At 44.9% G+C, this 22,682-nt stretch overlaps 3 protein-coding genes across 4 annotated transcripts; 2 read left to right on the top strand and 1 right to left on the bottom strand.

Annotated features, from left to right (window-relative positions):
* Positions 1–302: 302 nt before the first annotated feature.
* Positions 303–10,371, top strand: bzw2 (basic leucine zipper and W2 domains 2). Its single transcript, XM_080016708.1, has 12 exons — positions 303–366; positions 521–591; positions 2,384–2,560; positions 3,475–3,578; positions 3,672–3,737; positions 4,749–4,884; positions 4,993–5,102; positions 5,316–5,486; positions 9,161–9,307; positions 9,525–9,663; positions 9,844–9,966; positions 10,086–10,371. The coding sequence occupies exons 2-12, from the start codon at positions 528–530 to the stop codon at positions 10,115–10,117; spliced, it is 1,269 nt and encodes a 422-aa protein (XP_079872834.1). The 5' UTR covers positions 303–366; positions 521–527; the 3' UTR covers positions 10,118–10,371.
* Positions 10,372–13,265: 2,894 nt separating this feature from the next.
* Positions 13,266–20,011, top strand: tspan13b (tetraspanin 13b). 2 transcript variants are annotated; one of them, XM_080013111.1, is made up of 6 exons: positions 13,266–13,494; positions 14,855–15,007; positions 16,672–16,702; positions 16,881–16,994; positions 17,402–17,512; positions 19,097–20,011. In XM_080013111.1, the coding sequence occupies exons 1-6, from the start codon at positions 13,432–13,434 to the stop codon at positions 19,312–19,314; spliced, it is 690 nt and encodes a 229-aa protein (XP_079869237.1). In that variant the 5' UTR covers positions 13,266–13,431; the 3' UTR covers positions 19,315–20,011. The 2 variants fall into 2 exon arrangements, with proteins under 2 accessions (XP_079869237.1, XP_079869238.1); XM_080013112.1 differs by having other exon boundaries at positions 14,855–15,022; positions 16,622–16,702; positions 19,097–19,307.
* A 467-nt stretch (positions 20,012–20,478) lies between these two features.
* agr2 (anterior gradient 2) lies at positions 20,479–22,474 on the bottom strand. Its single transcript, XM_080016007.1, has 8 exons — positions 22,428–22,474; positions 22,133–22,296; positions 21,978–22,041; positions 21,836–21,888; positions 21,419–21,495; positions 21,046–21,109; positions 20,832–20,915; positions 20,479–20,703 (listed from the first exon to the last, which is right to left on the bottom strand). The coding sequence occupies exons 2-8, from the start codon at positions 22,281–22,283 to the stop codon at positions 20,654–20,656; spliced, it is 543 nt and encodes a 180-aa protein (XP_079872133.1). The 5' UTR covers positions 22,284–22,296; positions 22,428–22,474; the 3' UTR covers positions 20,479–20,653.
* Positions 22,475–22,682: the final 208 nt, after the last annotated feature.

Here is a 22,682-nt window from a genome sequence, read left to right as displayed (position 1 = left end):
GTAATAAGTACGACAGGTGGACGGGTGTGTGGGTGTCCATGGTACACAGAGTGAGGAGAGACAGAGAACGTATTAGCCACGGCCATGGCTAGACACACTGCGTCACGTGGAGAGAGAGAGAGAGAGAGAGAGAGAGAGAGAGAGAGAGAGAGAGAGAGAGAGAGAGAGAGAGAGAGAGAGAGAGAGAGAGAGAGAGAGAGAGAGAGAGAGAGAGAGAGAGAGAGAGAGAGAGAGAGAGAGAGAGAGAGAGAGTATAAATATAGTATAAATAGAGCGGAGCACAGCACAGCGCAGGACAGACGGGCAGACAGGACAGCAGGGCTCTTGTTCAGGGTTTAGCGTTAGTCACAGAGGAGCTCGCAGCCAGTAAGCTCACAGAGTATATTATATCATCATATGCATTCCATATTATCATAGTGTCTATTGTATATTATTATCTTATATTATTATATTAGACTTTTGCCTCATTACAGAATGTTAAGTACCAGGATGCTTTTTTTGAATGCACCTTGCTTTTCAGGACTTTTATGAATAACAGCAAGCAGCAGAAGCCGGTGCTCACAGGCCAGAGGTTCAAGACCAGGAAACGGGGTGAGTGTGATGTTGTCTTTGTTGTCTTTTTTTTTTTTTTTTTTTAAGCAGATAAAATGTACAACATTTAAAAGTGAAATAAATGTCAACATAGAAGGATATTGAGTTGTGGTGGGATGGAGTTTGTGATCAACAATCACTACCATGCATACCACGCCACCATGCACAGGCGTATAAATCCTTGCGTGCATACGCATGTTGACGGAGTACACCGATCACGTGATGGCAGTGGAGTCTACCACACCAACTGAAACATTTGACCTCATCAAATATAATGGAGAAGGTAGCCAGGACACGGGGCCCCTCTGTGGATCCTTGTCGACTCCAGCAGGCGGCCTTGTCGGCTGCAGGCCCTGTGTGTGTGTGTGTGTGTGTGTGTTTTTGTTTCGTTTCGATTAGGAAAAAGTCAATTGTAAGGACTCTTGGGAGTACGGTTCCGGCTTTACACTTTAGGATTGTGAGTAGTGTAGTACTTCTCCATGACATTGTGAATAAAAGGTTGCTATCATAGGGTCTTCTACAGGAGCATATTCCATCGTTTCACAATCTCATAGCTCGTGTTAAGTCTGCCTTGGATGGTTATGACATTATGGCTAATAATCAAAACCTCGATTCACAATATGAGATGGGGATTTTCAGCTCTATTATCATGTTCAGAGGAATGTCCCAAGGCAGGATGCTCGCATGGGAATTAGTCACTGGTGTGATTTCCTTCGAGTGGGGCCGGAATGGTGTGCAGTGGCAGGACATAATTGCCAGTATTTATATAGCACCAGTACCAGTAATTACGGTATTGATAGTATCTCCTCCTGCCCTACCTTTTGCTGCCTATTTGCTTGCTGCGCTCCCTCCAACTCCCTGCATCCACCTGTTGGGCTCTACTCTTCTATCCAATAGGGGGATTCATAAGCATCTATCAATATCTATCTTATATCTATAATTCTAGGAATCTTTGTATGTATGTACTGTATGTCCTTGGATTATCTTGACAACCGTTCATCCGATCGACTTCACGCTTGGTGGATTTATTGCTGGGGACCCAAGGACGTGCAGTGTCGAATTTTGTGTCATTTGGACACGCGCTATGTGTTAAATGAATGAAATTTCAATAAACGAGCAAACAGCGAGCCCCTCCATGCAGCTGGGGCAATTGGTGACATCATCATCAAATATGTGAAGCACGAGATGCACGACAGGAAGCGCTGGAGATGCGAGCCGAGCACCGGGCACATGACCTTCAATGTCACTCATGCACGCGACAGGAGGACATCCCTGCCCGGCGAGCGGCGCGCCTGGCAGTCCTCATAAACACGACTAGATCGTTTCTGATTCTTCTGAAGTTCTAATATGCCTAAATGTTCACATTTGGCCGCTTATTTACTATTGTAAAGTTGCCCTTACATTTTGTAAAACTGTAATTTTAGAAGTAACGAAAAATGTAAATAACTTAGAATAAATAACTCGTAAATAACTAAGGGACGGGTCAGCTTCGTTCCACCCGGAGCAGTCCCGCTTCGCCCCGAAAGGACGGCGTGTATTTGAACTTTATTTTCGTTTTAGACACTTTGTGCCTGTAAAAAAAAAAAAAAAGTTTTTTTTTTTTTTCTTCAAAGCATCCTGTCCATAAGCCAAAAATTGTGAATTCACGAAAAAAAAACAAAAAAAACTGATAGTTGCTCTTTAAATAGACCTTATTTGAGGAACACCACTGTTTTGCGGGTAATATCTGGTGACCCACACTAACACAAAACACCGCTCCCTCTGTCTGTCTCTCTCTGTCTCTCTCTCCCAGATGAAAAGGAGAAGTTCGAGCCGACGGTTTTCCGAGACACGATCGTGGTGGGCCTCAACGCCGCCGGTGGCGACCTCGACGCCGTCGCCAGGTTCCTCGACGTCACGGGCTCTCGGCTGGACTACCGTCGCTATGCCGACACGCTGTTCGACATCCTCATCGCGGGGAGCATGCTCGGTGAGAGGGCTGTGTGGTCAAAATATCTCACCTGGGCCAAGTCTTATTATATTATACGTACGGCTGTCAAACGCGTGGGGTTATTTGTGATTTATCCGGCAATTTATTTATTTGTCTGTCTGTCTGTCTGTCTGTCTGGCTGTCTATTTATTAAAAAAAATAATAATAATAAATACAATTTAAAAAATGTTTTTTCTATTTTAAAAGCAGTGTATCGGGTTATAGCCATACTATGATTCGATTATGATTGATTGGGAAATGAACTCGGAAAATGTGTGGAAAAAAAGGCAGCTGTGTGAAGAACATGCTGCCAATGTAGACAGGTATGGTTATTGATCGCGCAACAGAGCGGATCGAGGAACCGGTGCCTTTTTTTTTTTTTTTTTTTTCATCCAAAAACAGCATTTTTTGCAGTCGTTCTGCAGCTGCGCCATTATCCTGCCATACCTGCTTGGCTGCCTGCTTTGCTGCCTGCTTTGCTGCGCTCCCTCCACCTCCGCTGCATCCACCTGTTGAGCTCTACTCTTCTATCCAATGAGGGGATTGGAGCTCATCCCTCCTATATTTCCAGCTCACTAAGTGCCTGTGTTTCGCTGTACACCGGGACTGATGTGCAGTAGAGCCCAGACGCCAAACTTAAACAATTCAAAATATAAATCAGATCATTTTAAAGTAAATCTAAGTCTGTCAGAACTGTTCCCAGGGCAACCTCGCCCAACACTTGGCTATTGAGAAACTTGCCACTCTGCTGCTTCTCACTGTCCTTGCAAGTGCAATCCAGTAGGGCACGTGTTTAAGCCTTGAAAAAAACCCCAAAACGTTAAATCTCCTTTTCGAAAGTGGGGAACTTGCATTGTAGTCCAATAGCAGATAGGGAGGAAACCTATGCTTAAAGGAAATGCATCTCCTCGCAGCCCCGGGAGGGACGCGCATTGATGAGGCTGACAAGACCAAGGTGACGCTGCACTGTGTCTTCACCACAGAGGAAAGCCTCCCCGCCCTGCGCCTCTACGCTCAGGCAAGAAGCAAGAAGCCTTTTCATTCAATGGATGATTAACTGGACTGTGTCATGTGTGTCACAATGCTGCTGTGCCCTATTTTGCTGTTGCAGGTTTTCAATAAACTCATAAGGAGGTACAAATATCTGGAGAAGGCTTTTGAGGAGGAAATCAAAAAGGTAAGGTTTTCTTGTACCATTTCTCATTTTCGCTTCATTGTATTTATTGTACATTTTTTTGGTTTATTGTGTATTGCAAAATTTTCTCTTTTTTCTTGTCTATTTTTAGTTTTATTGTTGTTTATAAATCTTAGGTTTATTATTACTAGTATTTGCCCGTTGGAAATTTAAGACTTTCTAAGACATTTTAATGTCACAGTTTAACAAAATGTCGATAATTCAGTCCTGTGTCCTGCATGCCCGTTAAAAGTGGCACAGTTTTAACGGGCAAAATGTTCAACAAAATGTAAGGATAAATTTGCAGTAGAAAATAAGCACCAAATGTGAAAATATTGGCAGATTAGAAACTTCAGGTGGATCAGTTGAGTCCAGGTTTCTTCAGTCAATGATTTGGTCGCGTTCATGCGGACTGCCAGGAGCGCCGCTCGCCGCGCAGGGGTGTCCTCCTCTCGTTCTGAAGGTCATCGCATCTCCAGCGCTTCCTCTCATGCATCTCCTGCTTCACATATTGGATGAAGTCACAAATCGCCCCGTTTAATGCAATTGGATGACGTAACAAAGCGCCCCAGTTTACAGAGCGGCTCACTGCTCGCTTGTTTACTAAGTTTATTAATATTACACGTGTCACCTGTCCAAATTGCACCGAATTTGACACTGCACGTGTCTGTGGTCCCCAGCAATACACCCACCAAGTGCGAAGTAGATAAGATGAACAGCTGTCAAGATAACCGAAGGACAGACAGACAGACAGACAGACAGACAGACAGACAGATGGACGGACGAACGGACAGATTCCTTGAATTATAGATTGTCTATTGTTACAGATTAGGTTTCTTGCATATTGTCAATTTTTGTGGTTTGTTTATTTTAGTGTCATTTATCTACCTAAATGTCCCTCAGAAAAGTGAGGGATTTCTCAACAGAGAGTCCCTAAAATCTCTGGTCTCCTGTCATGTTCTTAACCTTGGTTATAAAAATTCCCATCTGTTCCCTGTCATGTTGTGTTTTTAGCTGCTGCTCTTCCTGAAGGCCTTTAGTGAATCGGAGCAGACCAAGCTGGCTATATTGACGGGCATCCTGTTGGCCAGTGGGATTTTGCCCCCAGTGATCCTCACCGGACTCTTCGGCGACAACATTGTCAAAGAGGGTGAGTAGACGTGGGACGCCCTCGGAACGCATTTGCTCCCCATGAAAATCCACAGGCGGACCCTGGCAAAGCTTACGCAAGATTCACTTTTTACTTTTTCTCCCGCAGGTATCTCTGCGTCCTTCGCCGTGAAGCTGTTCAAGGTGTGGATGGCGGAGAAAGATGCCAATTCGGTGATGGCAGCTTTGAGGAAGGCGAACCTCGATAAAAGACTCCTGGTGAAGAATTTTCTTGACTTCTCTCTGCAGGTCTCACTTCATCTCTGTAGAAGCGGGGTTACTCGTAAGCGCAAAACATGACGGTGCATTGTGCTCAACACCGAGCGGAGGCGTCTGAAGAGGGTTTCCATGGCGGCGTTACGTATTTACTTACTCACGTACTTAAGAGTTATTTCATTCATTTCAAGAAACTCCAAATTTTTCACATCGCAGGAGCTGTTTCCTGCTAACAAGCAGAACGTGGAGCACTTTTCCAACTACTTCAACGAGGCCGGGCTGAAGGAGCTGTCAGAGTTCCTGCGCACGCAGCGCTCCCTGGGGACCCGCAAGGAGCTGCAGAAAGAGCTGCAGGAACGCCTGTCCCAGGAATTCACCATCAGAGAGGTAGGACATGTTTGAATTGGGGGACCCCTGTCGGAGGGCGGATAGCGTTCACCTCTCTTCAAATCAGGTCTTGGTTGATGTTGGTTCCCATCATTTATGTCTGTTCACAACTATTCAACTGCTTTCAGGCTCGCACTTCCCCATATGAGCTCTCTTGGCTACTGCAAGGCTAACGTCAGAGGCTACCAAAGACCACATCTTTGGTCGCACCTACCTTCAAAACGGGTTTGCTCGCCCAATTCAAAAACTTGGACAACCAGGTGAACAGAAATGGGGCACCGCTTCTAGAGCTCTGCCAAAGCCTGCCTCTGCACATTGCAAATTGGAGAATGAGATGGGACTCTCTGGGACAGTACACCTGCAATTCATTTCTTGGCTGTAGCACTGTTGACTATGCAAGGTGTGGGTCAGCAGCTGGTGCCACAAACAAGTGCCTTACACCATCTGAAAGCTGAGACGGGAAGGAATCAGATGTAGCTTGACACTCATTGACTATGTCAAGCTTATCTACCGATTAAAGGGTAATAGACATATTTTTAATTATGCCTGATAAAATTATTAATATTTTGAGTGTAAAATGGCTTTGAACATTATACTCATGCCTAATGATGGCCATTCCCATGCTCAATTATGTGGGATTAGTTGCTCCACCAAGTATTGAGTTGTGTTTTGACCACTCAAGAACATCCCCTCATCCTTCCCCCCAAACACCACCTGAAGACCTCATGACCTTGAAAAACCCTTGAGAGAACTGAATGCTGTGATGCGATATATAATATGACTTTTGAATATTGGAGATTTGTGCGATTTTGACGATTGGATGACAGGAACTATTTTCTGGAAATGGCTCAGAGAGAGCCACTCATCTTCAAGTGTACCTGGACATACCGTACATTTTCTGAATGGTCTATGTGTCTAGAGGTCACAAAAGATAAAAAGATTAAGATAAAAAATGCTGTCATCACATTGAAATGATTAAAATTTCTACCATGCCATGCCTGTTTAGGTACCACAGTGTAAAGAAATAGGAAAAAAGGGGACAATAACTATCATTACTATTATTACTACTAATATTTTCCCTGCTTGCAGAACACAGTGTGTTTAAGACCCTGAAGCTAACATTCCCTCTGTAGCTGACATACTGTATGTCAAGAATAGCTGTAAAGGTGAGACTCTTGCGGTTCTAATAAGCCCAATTTCATTCAGATATCTTAATCTGAGGTCAAAGGACCTGTCTGAATATGGTCATGCCCATTTACTTTCGTTCAAAAAGATCTCCGACTTTGGAGCTATGTTACGCCCACTTCTCAACGATCTCGAATGACGTGCTGCACACCTACGGTCCGCCTGGAAGTCTAGTTTCCGCTAATACCGGAAGTTTAAACTCATCTAACATGAACCGTGCCGTGGACACTGTCGGTGGGTCCGTCGGGCTTTACAGGTTGAAGGAACAGGACGTGAACCTGCGACGGCAGCACTGGAAAGCGGCGTCTGAACCTCCACGTCACCTGGGCGACGTAACGCTTGAGCCGGGCGCTTTTGAAGCACCCTCGAGGTGCCGCCGTCCAAAAGCTCGCTGGACATCGAACCCTCACGTCGTCGAACACTGAAGCCTTCCAACAGCGGCTTACCTCTTTGATCCACAAAAAAATACTTTATTAATCCCCGAAGGGAAAGTCCAGTGTTGCATCAGCAATGACATGCATGACAAAACACACATCGTTTAGACACAAACAATGTGGTAGGTTGTTTTTGAATGAATTACTATATATAGTATGTATGAATATGTGTGTGTGTGTGTGTGTGTGTGTATACAGTATATACATACACATGCATACATATATACATACAGTGGTACCTTGAGTTATGAGTGCGTCAAGCCGTCGTTCCGTCGATTTTTTTGTATTGATTTGCGAGCAAAAATTTGAGTTACAAGGAGCGAGCTCCAGGTACGCCGCCGCTAGGTGGCGTGGCGAGCGTCTTCACTTCACGTGGTTACCTGAGCAGGGAGGCATCGCTTTTGTGTTTTGTGCTCGCGATTTGTGCTTTTTGTGAAGTTATTTTGCCCAAAAAAATTTTTAGACCCATGGGTCCGGAAAAAAAAAAAAAAAGGACCGAGAAGAAGAAGCAGACGACGTCCATTGACTTAAAGTGCAAAATCATAGAAAAACATGAGCGAGGTGTGCGTGTGATGGAATTGGCGCGGCAGTACGAGCGTAGTACGATACTGAAGCAGAAGGAGATGATAAAGGGTATCACGCCAGCCAAAGGCGTTAAAATAATGTCTAAGCTGCGGACCGCTGTCCATGAAAAGATGGAGAATCTGCTGTTGGTTTGGTTGACGGAGAAGTTCGCAGGAGATAGCGTGATGGAGGGGATCATCTGCGAGAAGGCAGAAGAGAAGAGAGATCTACACATGCTCTTTTATTGTGTTTCATTATGTTTTTATACAATATTTGTTATTTATAAATACGTTTTTCTTATTTAAAAACACGTAACAAAAAAAATGGGGGTGTTTTTTTGGGGGCTGGAACGGATTAATGGCATTTCAATTAATTTCAATGGGGAAAATTGATTTGCTATATGAGCAGATTGAATTACGAGCTCTGTCACGGAACGAATCAAACTCGTAAGTCAAGGTACCACTGTATACACACGTATATGCAGTATATATATATGTATTTATATATGTCTATATTCATATACATATAAAATAACTACTGTTCTATATAAAATAAATAGAATAAAATATAATTTAACTTAGTGAAAGGAAAAGCTTAAAAGTGGAAGTTAAATCTAAAGTAAAAAAGTTCAAGTGATTATTTGTCGCATACATGTGCATATACATACGTTCATACATATATGCAGTGAAATGTCATCACACCCGGTGATTATGCACAATAAGCTCTATAAGCTCTAAAAATACAAAAAATACTAAAATGTGCGTAATCGCCACGAGGTGCTCGCGCAGGCAGCCGCAAGGGACGGCGCACCAATCGCGATCCTAGGCTCTATAATTATATAATAGGATGAATTGTCTGTGTTGTATTAAATATACATCTAAATCCTCCGAAATGAAACTTACCTTAACTTATCTCCAGTACTTACCTCAAATGGGCCTTGTGCATTGCCATTCAGAGGAGGGGTTTCCTCTCCTGACACAGAGGGGGAGTCATTGTAGGTGGCTATTGCGGTAGGCAGGAATGACCTCCTGTAACGGCGCTGAAGGCAAAAGGCACTCTGCTGTCTGAGCGGTAGGTTGTGCAACATCCTCCTCTCCACAACCAGCTCTAGGGGCTCCAGAGCAGCCCCCAGCACAGAGCCAGCAAATTACTCATTTTCTGCAGTGATTCCCGACTTCTGAGACATTTTATATAGTATTTAAAAGTTAAATAAAAAACAAAAATGATATATTCATAATCTTTTTCTTGTCCCATTGTCTTGAGTGAAGAGCGTTTGATTGGTTCAGTTACAATTCTCATAGCTTTGCTCACTGGGAAACAGCCCTCTCCAAATACTTAAAGTCTAGTAGCCATGCTTGCATTCAGTGAGGTGGAGAAGGGCCTCCAAATCACTAAGACCACCCCTCTCGGCAACCACCAACTCGCTGGCAGCTCATAATCACAGTGCACATGTTTTTAAAATCCCTCTTTTTATTCTTATTACTCCTTCAGATTGTGGTGCATGTGAAGGAGGAGATGAAGAGGAACGAGCTCCAGGAGCAGGCTGTGATTGGTCTGCTGTGGACCTGCCTGATGGGCGCGGTGGAGTGGAACAAGAAGGAGGAGCTGGTGACGGAGCAGGCCCTGAAACACCTCAAGGTAGGTCCGACGAGGAAGATAACAGCAATAAGTTCTGCTCGATGGTGCATTGCTCTGAATTCCATGAATTTTGCTTTCAAGAAAATAGATGTTGCCAGTTGCATCAGCAAAAGAGGCAGTGAGTTGCAGCTTCTAGCTTCCATTCCGTGATGGTGCTAAATTGCGATAGAATCACAGCAATACAATATGAGTACATACCCGTCTTCTATGTCCACAGCACTACGCTCCACTGTTGGCAGCTTTCAGCACTCAGGGCCAGTCGGAGCTGGTGCTGCTGCTTAAAATCCAGGAGTACTGCTACGACAACATCCACTTCATGAAATCCTTCTCCAAGATAGTGGTGCTATTCTATAAAGGTACCTATGTATCCAGGTTCCTGCTCCAACCGCGCGCCGACCGAGCAGATTTCACTCCTCAGTTGGACCTCTGGGTCGGCGCTGTGAATCCACGTGGTTGATTGAAAATCCAGGAGTGGAATTTTCACTTTCTGCACCCCAATTTCACCCTCTCTTCACCCCACCCTCCCCCTTCCGCAGCGGACGTCCTGAGCGAGGATGCCATTCTGCGCTGGTACAAAGATGCCCACGCCGCCAAAGGGAAGAGCATCTTTCTGGAGCAGATGAAGAAGTTCGTCGAGTGGCTGCAGAATGCAGAAGAAGGTAATTAAATCTTTTTTTTTTTTTTTTTTTGGTGCCTTCTGTTTACCTTTTGCTTCCTACTGTCACCAGCAGGGAGAGCTGTTTAAACTCCCGTCAATGTGTTTCTCTTTTCCCTACAGAGTCAGAGTCAGAGGGGGAGGAGGGCCAATAAAAGAGTGAAGCGGTGTTAATCCCGCTGCCTGCGTGTCACAGTTAGCCTGTTAGATTCCATGTGGTGCAGTGTTTATCTAAGGTGGAGGTTGCCGTGGGTGGGGACGCTACATCTGCGACGTCGAGGGCGAGGCCTAAACCGCTCGCGATGCCAAGCCCGTCATCGGTCCCGTAATGAAGAGCGCGGCAGGTGGGGTCAACACAAGCAAACTGGGCCACCTGCAGCGTCAGGGCAACCTTCACCACAGGTTTACAACCCAGCAAAAATTAAAACGGAAAAAAGCTGTTGTTATAATTTTGCAGTAGAGTTCTATGAGGCTCGCCTGTGTAGCTTGGCAATGCGTCTATCTTTCGAACGAATAAAGTGTCTGGTTTTTATATGTGTGCCCACAGTTTTTGATTCACAAAAGCTGCTACAAAATGAACGGTAATTATTTTTGCTTTCGCGAGTCATTTGGTGTTAAAGGACTGAAACCGCATGCACACAAAGGACATTCGCTGCAAAGCTGAACGGCCCAGTCAAACCTCCGTCTGATGTAGCTACCATATTGATGTACGATCGAGGGATTTTTCATGCATTCACTGGAAAAAAAACAACGTGAAAAAACTTAGAAATTGACTTTGAAATTTCTTTAAAAGTCTCCCGTTCTCTTTAAAAACGTACCTTTTTTTTTTTTCAAAGAACTCCTAACTCCAAAGAAGTAGTTGTTTTTGTCTACGTAAGATGGCCGAAGACACATTTATTAAAGCTCCCATAATTCTCCCACCGGCCAATTTATCCTGAAACGATTCCTGATTGTTATTTTCAAGATTTCTGGCTTGTTAAAATCGTTGCTCTGTTTTGCAGTGTTGTTGAAAAGAATGTAACACAGTATAACAATGAGCTGACAGCTGCATGAAGTGCTTCTCATCCTCTACAATCTTAGATATGTGTTCTTAGTCGTTGTTCTTAATTAATGTTTTCATCAAACTCATGCAGTCACTCTGCTGTGACTGGTAACCTCTTAATCTCTTGTAAATCATCGCCTCCATTGTCTTCAACAGTTCTCTTGTGAAGGGATTCGCAAGAGATTCATGAATCCTAAATCCATCCATGCATGCAGTGATATTATTCTCTACTAGAGGGAGCGATATGAAACTCCTCTGGGCCTGAGGAGCAGAGCAGGCTTCGTGCCCAGTGACACGTGTTGGTCTCGACGTGTTTTTGTGTTCGTCGGCCAGAGAGCCCTCCTGGTCCGGGGTTGTCATCAGACCCGCGACCCAGTCACGAAAGCAATTCTGTGTCACGATTCACAGGTATAGATAATTTAATAAAATGGGACTGAAATAAATACAAATGTAAAAAGAAAAAAAAAAATTTAAACACAACAATCTACAAATCTGTATTACGATTATCAAATGCAAAAAAAGCAAAGCAGACATATATCCCTCAACCCACAAATAAACAATATGTTACCTGCAGCTTACAGACCCTTTTGCAAAAAACAAACAAGCATCGTTATGTGATAATAAAATAACACTTTTAAACACAAACATGTTTATATATATATATATATATATATATATATACTGTATGTTGCATTAAAATACAAATATATTTTTTTATATTAACTCACCCTCACTAATTTTTGTTGTGAGATTAGCAGGTTTAACATAAATAATCGACGGGAGCCGGGTCCGGACTCTAAAACAATTTCCCTAGGTGAATAAAATTAAACTTTCGACTGTTGAACCTTAAAGTGGTAATCCGGAACATTATTGAGTTGTTATTTTCTTGATCAAATCCCATTTGTGAAACGTTTTATTTAACTGGCACTTAATGAGAGGCACACCTTCCACAAATAAGTGCCCCGGTGACGTTTGAACCCAGCACCTTTTGTGAACAGCAGGATTAGTGATGTAATGTGAGATCACTCCATTATAAATGAAATGTGTGCTCCAGTAGAAAAAAAGTTTGGGAAACAAAGGCTTCAAATCTCATTGAAATTTGAACGGGAAAAAAAAGACTATAGATCATAGTGTATAAGCCTGCTCCAGTGCCCATCCATACTTAACCTACTGCTAAAAAAAAAACTCATTCTGTTCATAGATGAAAAAACAAATCTTGAGATCTGGCTTCAGGCAGCAATTCAAGGGGTGCAGTATTCCAGGTTCTGTCAAACGCAGTACGAGTCACAATTTTCTGAGTTTACTTTGAACGCTGCGTATTTTTTTTTTCACTCTTTTCCTAACTTTTCAAGATTTTCTGAGGTCTGTTTGGTCGTTTCTTTAACACAGGTGTGACTAACCTGTAAGGATGAATGTTCTGTCCACTCTTTCTTTACTGACTGGCAATGCGACCGGGTCGGGTCGCACTGAGGAAAACCTGTCATCGCTCAGAGTCCGCCGTGTCCACGGCGAGGTCGGGTGGAAGGAGACTTTTTTTTTTTTATTTACGTAGATTTATTGTTTTGGAAATAAATTGTTAATTTAAAATTAAGTATCTTATTTTTCATGCTTTTTTTTCCAATCACTGTGAACTTACGTCTGGACTAATCACTGTGCACTTAGGTTAGTGAATGTTCCTCTTGTGTTGTTTAGTTTAAATGTCCCTCAAGGATTGTGTTTCAACAATTACGATCGTTCCTGGATAATGCCGTGCGGACACAAAAGAAAGGGGCGGCTTCGTCAAGGGTTCTTAGAACTTCCTGCGGTGCGAGAACGCCCTCTGTGAGCGATTCGTTTTTTCGGGGGTTTCGCGAAACTCAACACAAGTCGCAGTTTTCCAGTCCCCTTCAAGCACAGCATGGGCGCGAGTTGTCTCCCTACGTGTAGCAAACGCTGTGCAGCACACAAGGGCGCAAGCGGCCTGACGCGGGGGACCTGGAGAGGCGGGACTTGGACTTGTATAACTTAGGATCATGACGTCACAAAGCGTCCACTCTCACGGCTCATATGTGGCGCTGAACTCAAACAGCTGAAGACTAGTGTGTCACAACAACATGCAACGTAAGTTGACCTGGACGTCTGGAGCTGCCAGGCCCGCAGCCGGCAGAGCGGCGTGCCCCTCGCGCGCACGCGCACTGCGTTGAGACGCCCGAGCGCGCCCCCGCGTCCGCTCCGCTTCCGGAGGAAGGGCAGAGCGGCGGGGGAGTCACGTGACAGCCGCTGCGCTTCTTCCAGCGGCGCGACCTGCGATCGGGCGGCGACCGAGCGCCTGGACCCGGCGCCGTTCGTGCTGTTCGTTTGCTGTCAGTCGGTCCCGTGAGAGGCAGCGGCCGGTCGGATTTCCGGGAGCCCGCGGATCGCGCTTGGACTCGTTCCGATATCGACAGGATGGGCTGCGCCGGGTTCACCTGCTCCAAGCACTCGCTGTGTGCGCTCAACATCCTCTACGTCGTGAGTACGGCCTGCTGCGGTCTGCCATACGGAGCAGGCGGATGCTCGAGGGGTGGATTGCCGCTAACGATGACAACGACAATAAGTGATACGTGTGTGAGACGTTTGCGGGGAAACATATGGCCGCGGAATCGGTTTTCGCTAAATGATCGCGGTCCGTTCAAATAATCGCGATCGGGCGATCGTTGTGCGATAATGGCCCCAGGACGCTGGTTATGTGGATGCTTGTTGTAGGTCTTTTTTTTTTTTTTTTCCTTCTCGTGCCTACGGTGACATTTGGTGTAAACAGCAACACAGCGCTGAATGAGCGCCTGGATCCATCATTTATTTAGACGGGCTCCTTTTTCTGGAATCCGATCGCATGTGTTTCCACAAAGATCCGCAGACACGACACCAAGCAACCTTTCCTCTCTTTTCTCTTTCCTCTCTTTTCTCTTTCCTCTCTTTTCTCTTTCCTCTCTTTTCTCTTTCCTCTCTTTTTTTTTTGACATTTTTCTTTTTTTATCGCATTTGTTCTATCAGATGTTATTTCCCTCCGCATCCTGCTTTTGTTCAGCACTGCCTTCCTGCACCGACCATATCTTATAAGCGGTGTTTGGCCCTGGGGGTTGAATGGCCGAGCTGTGTGCACAGTCTGCATACTTAACGCTCCCAAAAGGAAGAATAGGAGCGTGCGGTCCAAATAATAGATCCATAAAATGACGTCATTCGATAAAGCATTCCGTGGTGTATAAGCACAGTATATAACGTGTGATACGGGGGAGAATTGGCGCTTTCGTAAGATCGTAACACACACAAGAAATATTTGAGTAAACAATCTTAATGGATGTGGATATTATGACCAAACTGGTATTGGCATTGATCAGGACAGATACAACAGTCTATGAAGTTCAGAAAATGGCATTGCTTTACTGTAATGCATATCACAATCATGTATATTGCATATCAATATCCAATATAATATATATTTTTATACTTATATTTACAAACCATCAGAAACATTTGTTATTGTTTATAGATTTATTTTATGGTTTTCAATCATTTGTTTTATCATTGTTATTTTCCGAGGTTTTATTTGTCCTTTCGATTGATTGTCACTTTCTGCTAAATTAGCCAAAAGAAAAAAGTTTCTCTCAAAGTGTCTTAATCATGAAAGGGCTGATGATAGGTTTATGGGACACGGTAGACAGTTTATACTGTATTATATGGTAGAAAACACTGTACAACATTGGAAGAAGACACAAAGAAAATGATAAAAAAATAACAAAGAAGCAAAGCATTTATTGTCCAAACCCGGTCTGAGGTAGGTTTTGTGTCCATCCCCTCCGTGCTATATTCTCTCCATCGTCCTCCGCCTCAGATGGTGAGCCTGCTGATGATCGGCATCGCGGCGTGGGGGAAGTGGTTCGGCCTGGTGTCCAGCTTCCAGGTGGTGGGCGGCGTCATCGGCGTCGGCGTCTTCCTCTTTTTCGTGGCCCTGGCCGGACTCATCGGGGCCATGAAGCACCACCAGGTCCTGCTGTTTTTTGTATCCTTACCCATAAATGAGGAGCGCGAACGTGACTGGCGTGCAAAAATATGATACGTGTGTTTGTGCGTTTATACAGTGTAAGCCTATCGGAAAACCACAGAATATAGCTGTTATAGTAGGTCAGGGTCAGGTTCCCACCAAACCTTTTGCCATATATTTATTATATATATCAGGCTTTTATACTTTCAACACATCAGTTCCACAATATGTTTTTCCGAATGCTGTTTATAAAGTGTTTAAAGACATTAGATTGTGGTTGGACAGAATACTCTTCCACGTCAGGCTGTTTTCTCTTTCGGCCTCCTGCGATTCCTTTACCCTTGTGCTCTGGAAAGTGTGGCTTGCTTTTGGGAACATGTGTGCTGTGAGATATGAGAGAAGGGCATCGTATTTCACACCGTGGCCAACTGGAGGCAGACACCACTGACCCTTCAGACTCAGAAGTTACCAGAAGCCCTTATGCCACTTTCAAAGTTGTTTATCTTTTTCAAAGTCTCAGCTTTTAGCAGTTTCAAGCTGTAAAAATGTGTGTGTGTGTGTGTGTGTGTGTGTGTGTGTGTGTGTGTGTGTGTGTGTGTGTGTGTGTGTGTGTGTGTGTGTGTGTGTGTGTGTGTGTGTGTGTGTGTGTGTGTGTGTGTGTGTGTGTGTGTGTGTGCGCGTGTATGTCTATGTGTGCGTGTATGTCTATGTGTGCGTGTATGTCTATGTGTGTGTGTATGTCTATGTGTGTGTGTATGTCTATGTGTGTGTCTGTGTGTCTCTGTATGTGTGTGTCTGTGTGTCTATGTGTGTGTCTCTCTCTGTGTGTCTGTGTGTGTGTCTCTGTGTGTGTGTTTGTGTGTGTGTTTATGTGTGTGTGTGTGTGTGTGTCTCTGTATGTGTGTTTGTCTGTCTATGTGTGTCTGTTTGTGTGTCTGTGTGTGTGTCTGTGTGTGTCTGTTATGTGTGTGTGTGTGTTTGTGTGTCTATATCTTTTTCAAAGTCTCAGCTTTAGCAGTTTCAAGCTGTAAAAATGTGTGTGTGTGTGTGTGTGTGTGTGTGTGCGCGTGTGTGTGTGTGTGTGTGTGTGTGTCTCTATGTGTGTATGTCTATGTGTGTGTCTGTTTGTGTCTGTGTGTGTGTGTGTGTGTGTGTCTCTATGTGTGTATGTCTATGTGTGTGTCTGTTTGTGTGTGTCTGTGTCTCTGTATGTGTGTTTGTCTATGTGTGTGTCTGTTTGTGTGTCTGTGTGTGTATGTGTGTGTCTGTGTGTGTGTGTCTGTGTGTGTCTCTCTCTGTGTGTGTCTGTGTGTGTGTTTATGTGTGTGTGTCTGTGTCTCTGTATGAGTGTTTGTCTGTCTATGTGTGTGTCTGTGTGTGTCTGTTATGTGTGTGTGTGTGTGTGTGTGTGTGTGTGTGTGTTTGTGTGTCTCTATATGTGTGTTTGTCTAGTGTGTATGTATGTATGTGTGTGTGTGTGTGTGTGTGTGTGTGTGTGTGTGTGTGTGTCTGTGTGTGTGTGTGTGTGTGTGTGTGTGTGTGTGTGTGTGTGTGTGTGTGTGTGTGTGTGTGTTGGTGGGTGGGTGTCTAGCATTGCTCCTTGACAGACCTGCCCAGTATATGATCATCCTGTTCATGGTGCTCATCGTACAGTTTTCTGTTTCCAGCACCTGTTTGGCCATCAACAAAGAGCAGCAGGTAGGAGGAAAATATAAAAAAATAGATCTTCAGATTCATTCATCAAGCAATTTCCTCAAGACATACGATGACCAAACAATCACCTATGACTAGTCTACGTCTCGTGATTGACCTCTGCAGTTGATAGCGCCGTCAGAAAGTTGGTTTAATAATCCTAACTAAGGCTCCCGCTCTGCAGGACCACCTTCTGGAGGTCGGCTGGAACAACTCGGAGAGCATGCAGAGCGACGTGGAGAAGAGCCTCAACTGCTGCGGCTTCAAGCACGTCGACCTGAACGGGACCTGCAGCGCCGTACGTCTGGGTCCTTTCGCTCCATTCACTCCAGAATTATTATCTTGAAACCTTATTTCTGACAGACAACTCTTCAAGATTTACTTTAAAATAATCTTTATTTATTACGCGTCGTGCATACAGTACATCCTGCACACTTAGTGAGCTCGAAATATTGGAGTGATGAGCTTGAATCCCCTCATTGGATAAAAGAGTAGAGCCCAGCAGGTGGATGCAGGGGCGGTGTGGAGCAAGCGCAGCAGCAGTGCAGCAAAGCAGGTAGAGCAGGAGGAATTGACTGCTTAAATAGACCGGCCCATGCAGGGCGTGGAAGCATGTGGCGCCGTCAAGTTGTCTGGCAGAACTAGCTCCGCCCTCTACGCATCATATTTTATACTTGATTTTTTTTTTTTTTTCCCACATTCCAGGCTTGCTTCCCCAACCACTCGTGCTCGCCCTGCGCCGACATGATCCAGGAACACGCCAGCGAGGTGCTTCGCTTCGTCGGCGGGATCGGACTCTTCTTCAGCTTCACAGAGGTCAGCCACCAGAAATGGAGGAAATTAAAACTGGGGAAAAAAATGTGTGTATATACTGTACTGTATATAATACATGGCCAAAAGTAAGTTGACACCCCTTCTAATTCATCGGTTTGGCTATTACAGCATACAGCCGTGCCTAGACAAATATTTGCAATAGAATATGTCGTACTAAAGAGCTCATTGACTTTCAACATGGCATAGGATGCCACCTGTCCAACCTATCAGTTAGTCAAGTGTTTGCTCTGCTCGACCTGTCCTGGTCCACCACATGTTCTGTTATTGTGAGGTGGAAATGTCTGCAGTAGCAGTAGCAGTAGCAGTACAAGAGCAACAACTGTTGGTGGTGAGCTTCATGGACAGGGTTTCTATGGCCGAGCAGATGCACACAAGCCTAAGATCACCATGCACAATGCTCAGTGGCGGCTGGAGTGGTGAAAATCACACCGCCGTTGGACTCTGGAGCAGCGGAAACGCGTTCTCTGGAGTGATGTATCACGCTTCACCATCAGGCGGTCTGAGGGACGGATCGGGCTTTGCGGATGCCGGGAGAACTTTACCTTACCAACTGTAAAGTTGTAAAGTTTGGTGGTGGAGGCATAATGGTGTGGGGCTGTTTTTTAGGACTTGGGCTCAGTCTCTTTATTAAGCGAAGGGAAATCTTAATGCTACAGTATACAATGGCATTCTAGAGAATTGTGCGCTTCCAACTCTGTAGCAACAGAGGAGGGCCCTCTCTGAAGGTGTCCTGTGGTATCTGGCACCAAGAGCAGCAGATCCTTTAAGTCCTGTAAGTTGTGAGGTGGGGCCCCCATGGATCTGGCTTGTTGTTCCAGCACATCCCACAGATGCTCGATCGGATCCACATGATGTAGAAAAAAAACCTCATTCATCAGCCCAGGCCACCGGTTGTTGTTCCTTGGACCACTTTTGGTAGGTGCAAACCACTGCATACCTGGAACACCCCACAAGACCTGCTGTTTTGGAGATGCTCTGACCCAGTGGTCTAGCCATCACAATATGTCCCTTGTCAAAGTTGCTCAGATCCTTACGCTTGCCCAATTTTCTGCTTCCAACACATCACCTTCAAGAACTGACTGTTCCTTTGCTGCAGTAGAACCTCATATCCGAAACCCGGTACCATCCATGAAAATCTGTCTCCCCTAAAGATTTCTGTCATCTGCATATAAAGCTATTGAACAAGGCCAGTATTGATTCAAACGGTATCACTTTATAAAGAAACAAACTGACAAACAGTACAATTTTACTCATAATTCATAAACATGAACATTCAACTTAGTGAGAATGTTTATCTGAACATCAACTAATACTGGTAACTTGAGCCCTGTGAGGCAGCCATAACGTTTTCGATGTGCGTCTAACAATAGCGAGTGTTCTTTTACTCTTTTCGGCAGTTAATTACTAATTGCTGCAGCTGGTAATCGGGTTTGGAAAGAAGCTGGTTTGGATAAGTGAGGTTGGGAGAAACAGGCTTCTACTGTGTAATGGAATCATCCTGGGACACACGTGGGACACAAAGAGAGAGTAAGCTGACTGACCGTTTTCATTTTCCCCCTATTTCAGATCCTCGGCCTTTGGCTCACTTACCGCTACAGGAATCAGAAAGATCCCCGTGCCAACCCCAGCGCCTTCCTGTGAAGACAAACAAACAACAACAACAACAACAACAACAAGGTTCTCAGAGTCCAGGACCTTGGCTCTGTCTCCTCTCTTTGGTGTGGACATTTTATAGGAGTTTTACTGTAAATACTAGTGTGACGTGCGTAACCTTCTTCCACTGATCTGTGGCGACAAAACCAGGCCGGGTTTGGGGGTTTCTTCAGGTGCGTTGGGAGAGTACGTCATCTAAATGCGTGACGTCTCACCTTCCTGGATCATCACCTCTGCCCCATCCAAGTCAAGATGGCTAGCGCCTAGGAGATGAAGTGTACACCGCTTGCCTACCGCCCACATGTCAATGAAAAAACAAATAGTCAAATTGTCAGTCTCCTTGTATTACAAACAATATTGTAGTAATACATCACAACGTGTAATAATCCAAACTGCTGTTTATTTAATTCCCATAAATATATTTGAAAGTTTTTTTGTAAAATACAAACAAAGAAAAAAATCGGCAATCCTACTGATGCAATAATATCCGGAATGACTGAAGTTCGTATCCACAGTTCAAAACTGTAGTTTTACATCACATGCTCACCTTTGTTTGTAATAGCATGAGTGTGTGTGTGTGTGTGTGTGTGTGTGTGTGTGTGTGTGTGTGTGTGTGTGTGTGTGTGTGTGTGTGTGTGTGTGTGTGTGTGTGTGTGTGTGTGTGTGTGTGTGTGTGTGTGTGTGTGTGTGTGTGTGTGTGTGTGGGTGTGTGCGCGCGTGACAGAGAGGGAAATGAGAGGCAGTGTGTGTGGCCTTTTGCATGAGCCCTGTTCTAACATAAGCTAAAAGTGCAACCAAGACTTTGTGAAGTGTGAATTCATCTGTCAGAGCCCTTTGTACTGTAAATCCCAAATAAACTCAAAATGTACAGAAGCGTGTGCTATGGATGTGGTCATTTTCCAAAAGACATACTAGTTTGGAGGAGAAGCATATGGGCCTTTGACGAGACTGGAATGTAGTGACTCTTTCGGGCTTCGTCATTAAACCTTGTACATTTCCTGAATTCCCAACCAACTGAGAACGGCCACGGAGCACAGAAGGCCGTCATGAGAGGGGACAGGTTTTTTCAGTTGGGTAACCTGGCAACCGAAGTGATTTCGAGGAACACCTTTTCAGCTCTGTGCCGTCTTGGCCCCGCCCATCCAGGATGTTAAACAGGAATGTCAACTTGTTAAGGGTGGGAGCACATTTTGTGAGGAGGAACTCCAACGATTTCATGTCCTTGTTGCAATGATGACGCACTATGTTATTACAGCTCATTTTTGGATGAAAATCGAGGAGCAGAAGTGTGATGTGTAAACAGACTTATTTATTTCAAAGACATTGATGTACAGCGATGCATTTGTTATATGGACAATATTGAAAAGAAGCCACACATAAACGGTGGTCATCCCGTTTGACAATAATAATAATAATAATAGTAATTATAATAATAATAACAATAATGTCACGCGTGTGATGTGTCACATCCTATAGCTCTGTCTTCAACAGCTTCTTGGCCATCTGCATGTTCTCCAGCACTGAAAGAGATAGAAAATAAAGAGTTACATCACGGAGTCAACTTGCTCTGAACAAATTTATATTGAATACAAAATCATTTATCACCGTAATAATTCATACATATTTAACACAAATGTATGGTACTTACGGAGCTCAAGGTCGTAGGGCTCGTAGGCGTACATGCGGTTCGTGTAGCGTCCGACGATGTCAGCCCTCACCGTCATGGAGGGATCTGGGGGGGAACGAGGGCAAGACGGGGTTTAGGTGCGGTTCCCGAAATTGCAAAGACCATTCCCAAAAATGTGGGGAAAAAAAAGGGCGAGGGAGGCAGCTTTGTACGGGCGAATATGGCGACCTCTTACCTACAAACACCATCCTTGGAACGTACTGTCCGTCGGGAGAGAGATGCTTGTCCGTGGTTTCATACTGGTATTGAAGGGGGGAAGAACAGTGTGAGCAACAACATGCTACACGAGGCTCAATGTTGACAAACCAAAAAGTTGACGTCGATGTTTGGATACATCTCCTGGTACATTTATGACAATTATATTTATGGAACACTTTAAGGCCGCAATGGGGTTCTGCAGAACTGTCCACTGGTTTTAAAAGATGGACAAAGGCTGAACAATCTCTTCGGTTTTCTCTTGCGAGTGTAAAAACAATCATGTCAGCGTTTCATTTCGATATGAATATTGTTTCCAACGCGAGGGAAATTTCAACATTCACGCCACACACCATCAGATTGAGGACGATAAAATCCTTATCGAGAGCTTTCTGGACATCCATGTCGTCGGCGAAAGCCTTCTTCAATACTGTGTCAGAAAAAAAAGGAGGAAAAAAAGTGTCATTCATGATCTGAGTCTGCATTAGGAGCCAGGTGTGGCCAGCGTGTTGAAGCGTGACCACAAGCAGGGCGTAGCGCACCATGTCAGCGAGCACAGGGCTTGCTCGGGTAGAGACGGCCTCTGTAGATAAAGTCTAGCTATTTGAATTTGAAGCGTCGGAAGTTCATTCATTCGTTGATGACGTGTAACAGAGTCGTCACAACAAAAGGGTTTTGATGCCCTCAATGGAACAGAATCGCTCGGACCGGCCGGTTAAATGGCCGACAAATCACGATGCAAGAACAAGAACAAGGATGTCGGGGCTTACACAAGCTGTGTGGGCAGTCCTCAAGGTGGAAGATGACCAGCAGGGGCTTGTTTCTAAGGAGACAGGGACGCGTTGTGGGTTTTCCTTCACTCAAGTGGGTTCAAACCATTTGCACAGTTAGGTGAGGTGCACAGTTACACACCTGGACCTGGACCAGTACAGCGCCTCCTCGTAGGTCTGCGCCCAGATGAGCTGATCGCCCCATCCTGTGGAAACACAGAGCACATTTCACCATCCACCTCACGCCTGAGTCGGAGCAGCAGACCTCTGGACTACAGGTGTCTCACGTCGACCAACCTCTGGAGAGCGTCTGGGGGATCCTCTTTCCCCACTTGGGTAGGAGTTTCTCCTGCTTCACCGCGGGCGTGGGTACGATTTTCTCCTGCTTGGCCAGGGAGGTGGACACGGCCACCAGGACCAAGAGCAGTGACAGGAGCGCTTTGATCATTGTTGCAAGTTCGCTGCAATGCAGAAATTAAAAAAAACACATGACCGAAGGCCTGTTTTGTATGCAACGATCTCACCCCCGACCAGCAAGCCCACCACAAACAACCTCACAGTCACACCTTTGGGGATTGGCTCCGGCTCTTACCTGCTTCCTGATGGGTTTTTCCTGTTGTTTGAGCTCCCCGCCACGGCTCCAGGACCTTCTGTGTCCCTTTTCTTTCACCTGCAGCTCATTTATACACCCGTTCACCTGCCAGGCCCCGCCTCAGCCACTTTTTCAAACACACACACACACACACACACACGTACACACACACACACTCACACACACACACACACAGGACGCGGTACACACATGGCCGTCCCACTGGAATGTTTGAGTGTTCACTCTAAGCACACG

The sequence above is a fragment of the Zeus faber genome (genome assembly GCF_960531495.2).
Source record: "Zeus faber genome assembly, chromosome: 1".
Classification (NCBI taxonomy): domain Eukaryota; kingdom Metazoa; phylum Chordata; class Actinopteri; order Zeiformes; family Zeidae; genus Zeus; species Zeus faber.
The sequence above is the reverse complement of the archived record's forward strand: the minus strand, read 5'-3'. Positions and strand labels throughout refer to the sequence as shown.

Excerpts from the sequence above, each read along its gene's own strand:
- tspan13b (XM_080013111.1), top strand. The coding sequence starts at position 13,432 with ATGGGCTGCGCCGGGTTCACCTGCTCCAAGCACTCGCTGTGTGCGCTC. Across the intron at positions 15,008-16,671 it reads GGGCCATGAAGCACCACCAG|CACCTGTTTGGCCATCAACA; the intron begins GTCCTGCTGTTT and ends TTCTGTTTCCAG. Across the intron at positions 17,513-19,096 it reads TCTTCTTCAGCTTCACAGAG|ATCCTCGGCCTTTGGCTCAC; the intron begins GTCAGCCACCAG and ends CCCCTATTTCAG.
- bzw2 (XM_080016708.1), top strand. The coding sequence starts at position 528 with ATGAATAACAGCAAGCAGCAGAAGCCGGTGCTCACAGGCCAGAGGTTC. Across the intron at positions 3,579-3,671 it reads CCCTGCGCCTCTACGCTCAG|GTTTTCAATAAACTCATAAG; the intron begins GCAAGAAGCAAG and ends TTGCTGTTGCAG. Across the intron at positions 9,308-9,524 it reads AGGCCCTGAAACACCTCAAG|CACTACGCTCCACTGTTGGC; the intron begins GTAGGTCCGACG and ends CTATGTCCACAG.
- agr2 (XM_080016007.1), bottom strand. The coding sequence starts at position 22,283 with ATGATCAAAGCGCTCCTGTCACTGCTCTTGGTCCTGGTGGCCGTGTCC. Across the intron at positions 22,042-22,132 it reads CCCCCAGACGCTCTCCAGAG|GATGGGGCGATCAGCTCATC; the intron begins GTTGGTCGACGT and ends GTGTTTCCACAG. Across the intron at positions 21,110-21,418 it reads TTATCGTCCTCAATCTGATG|TATGAAACCACGGACAAGCA; the intron begins GTGTGTGGCGTG and ends CTTCAATACCAG.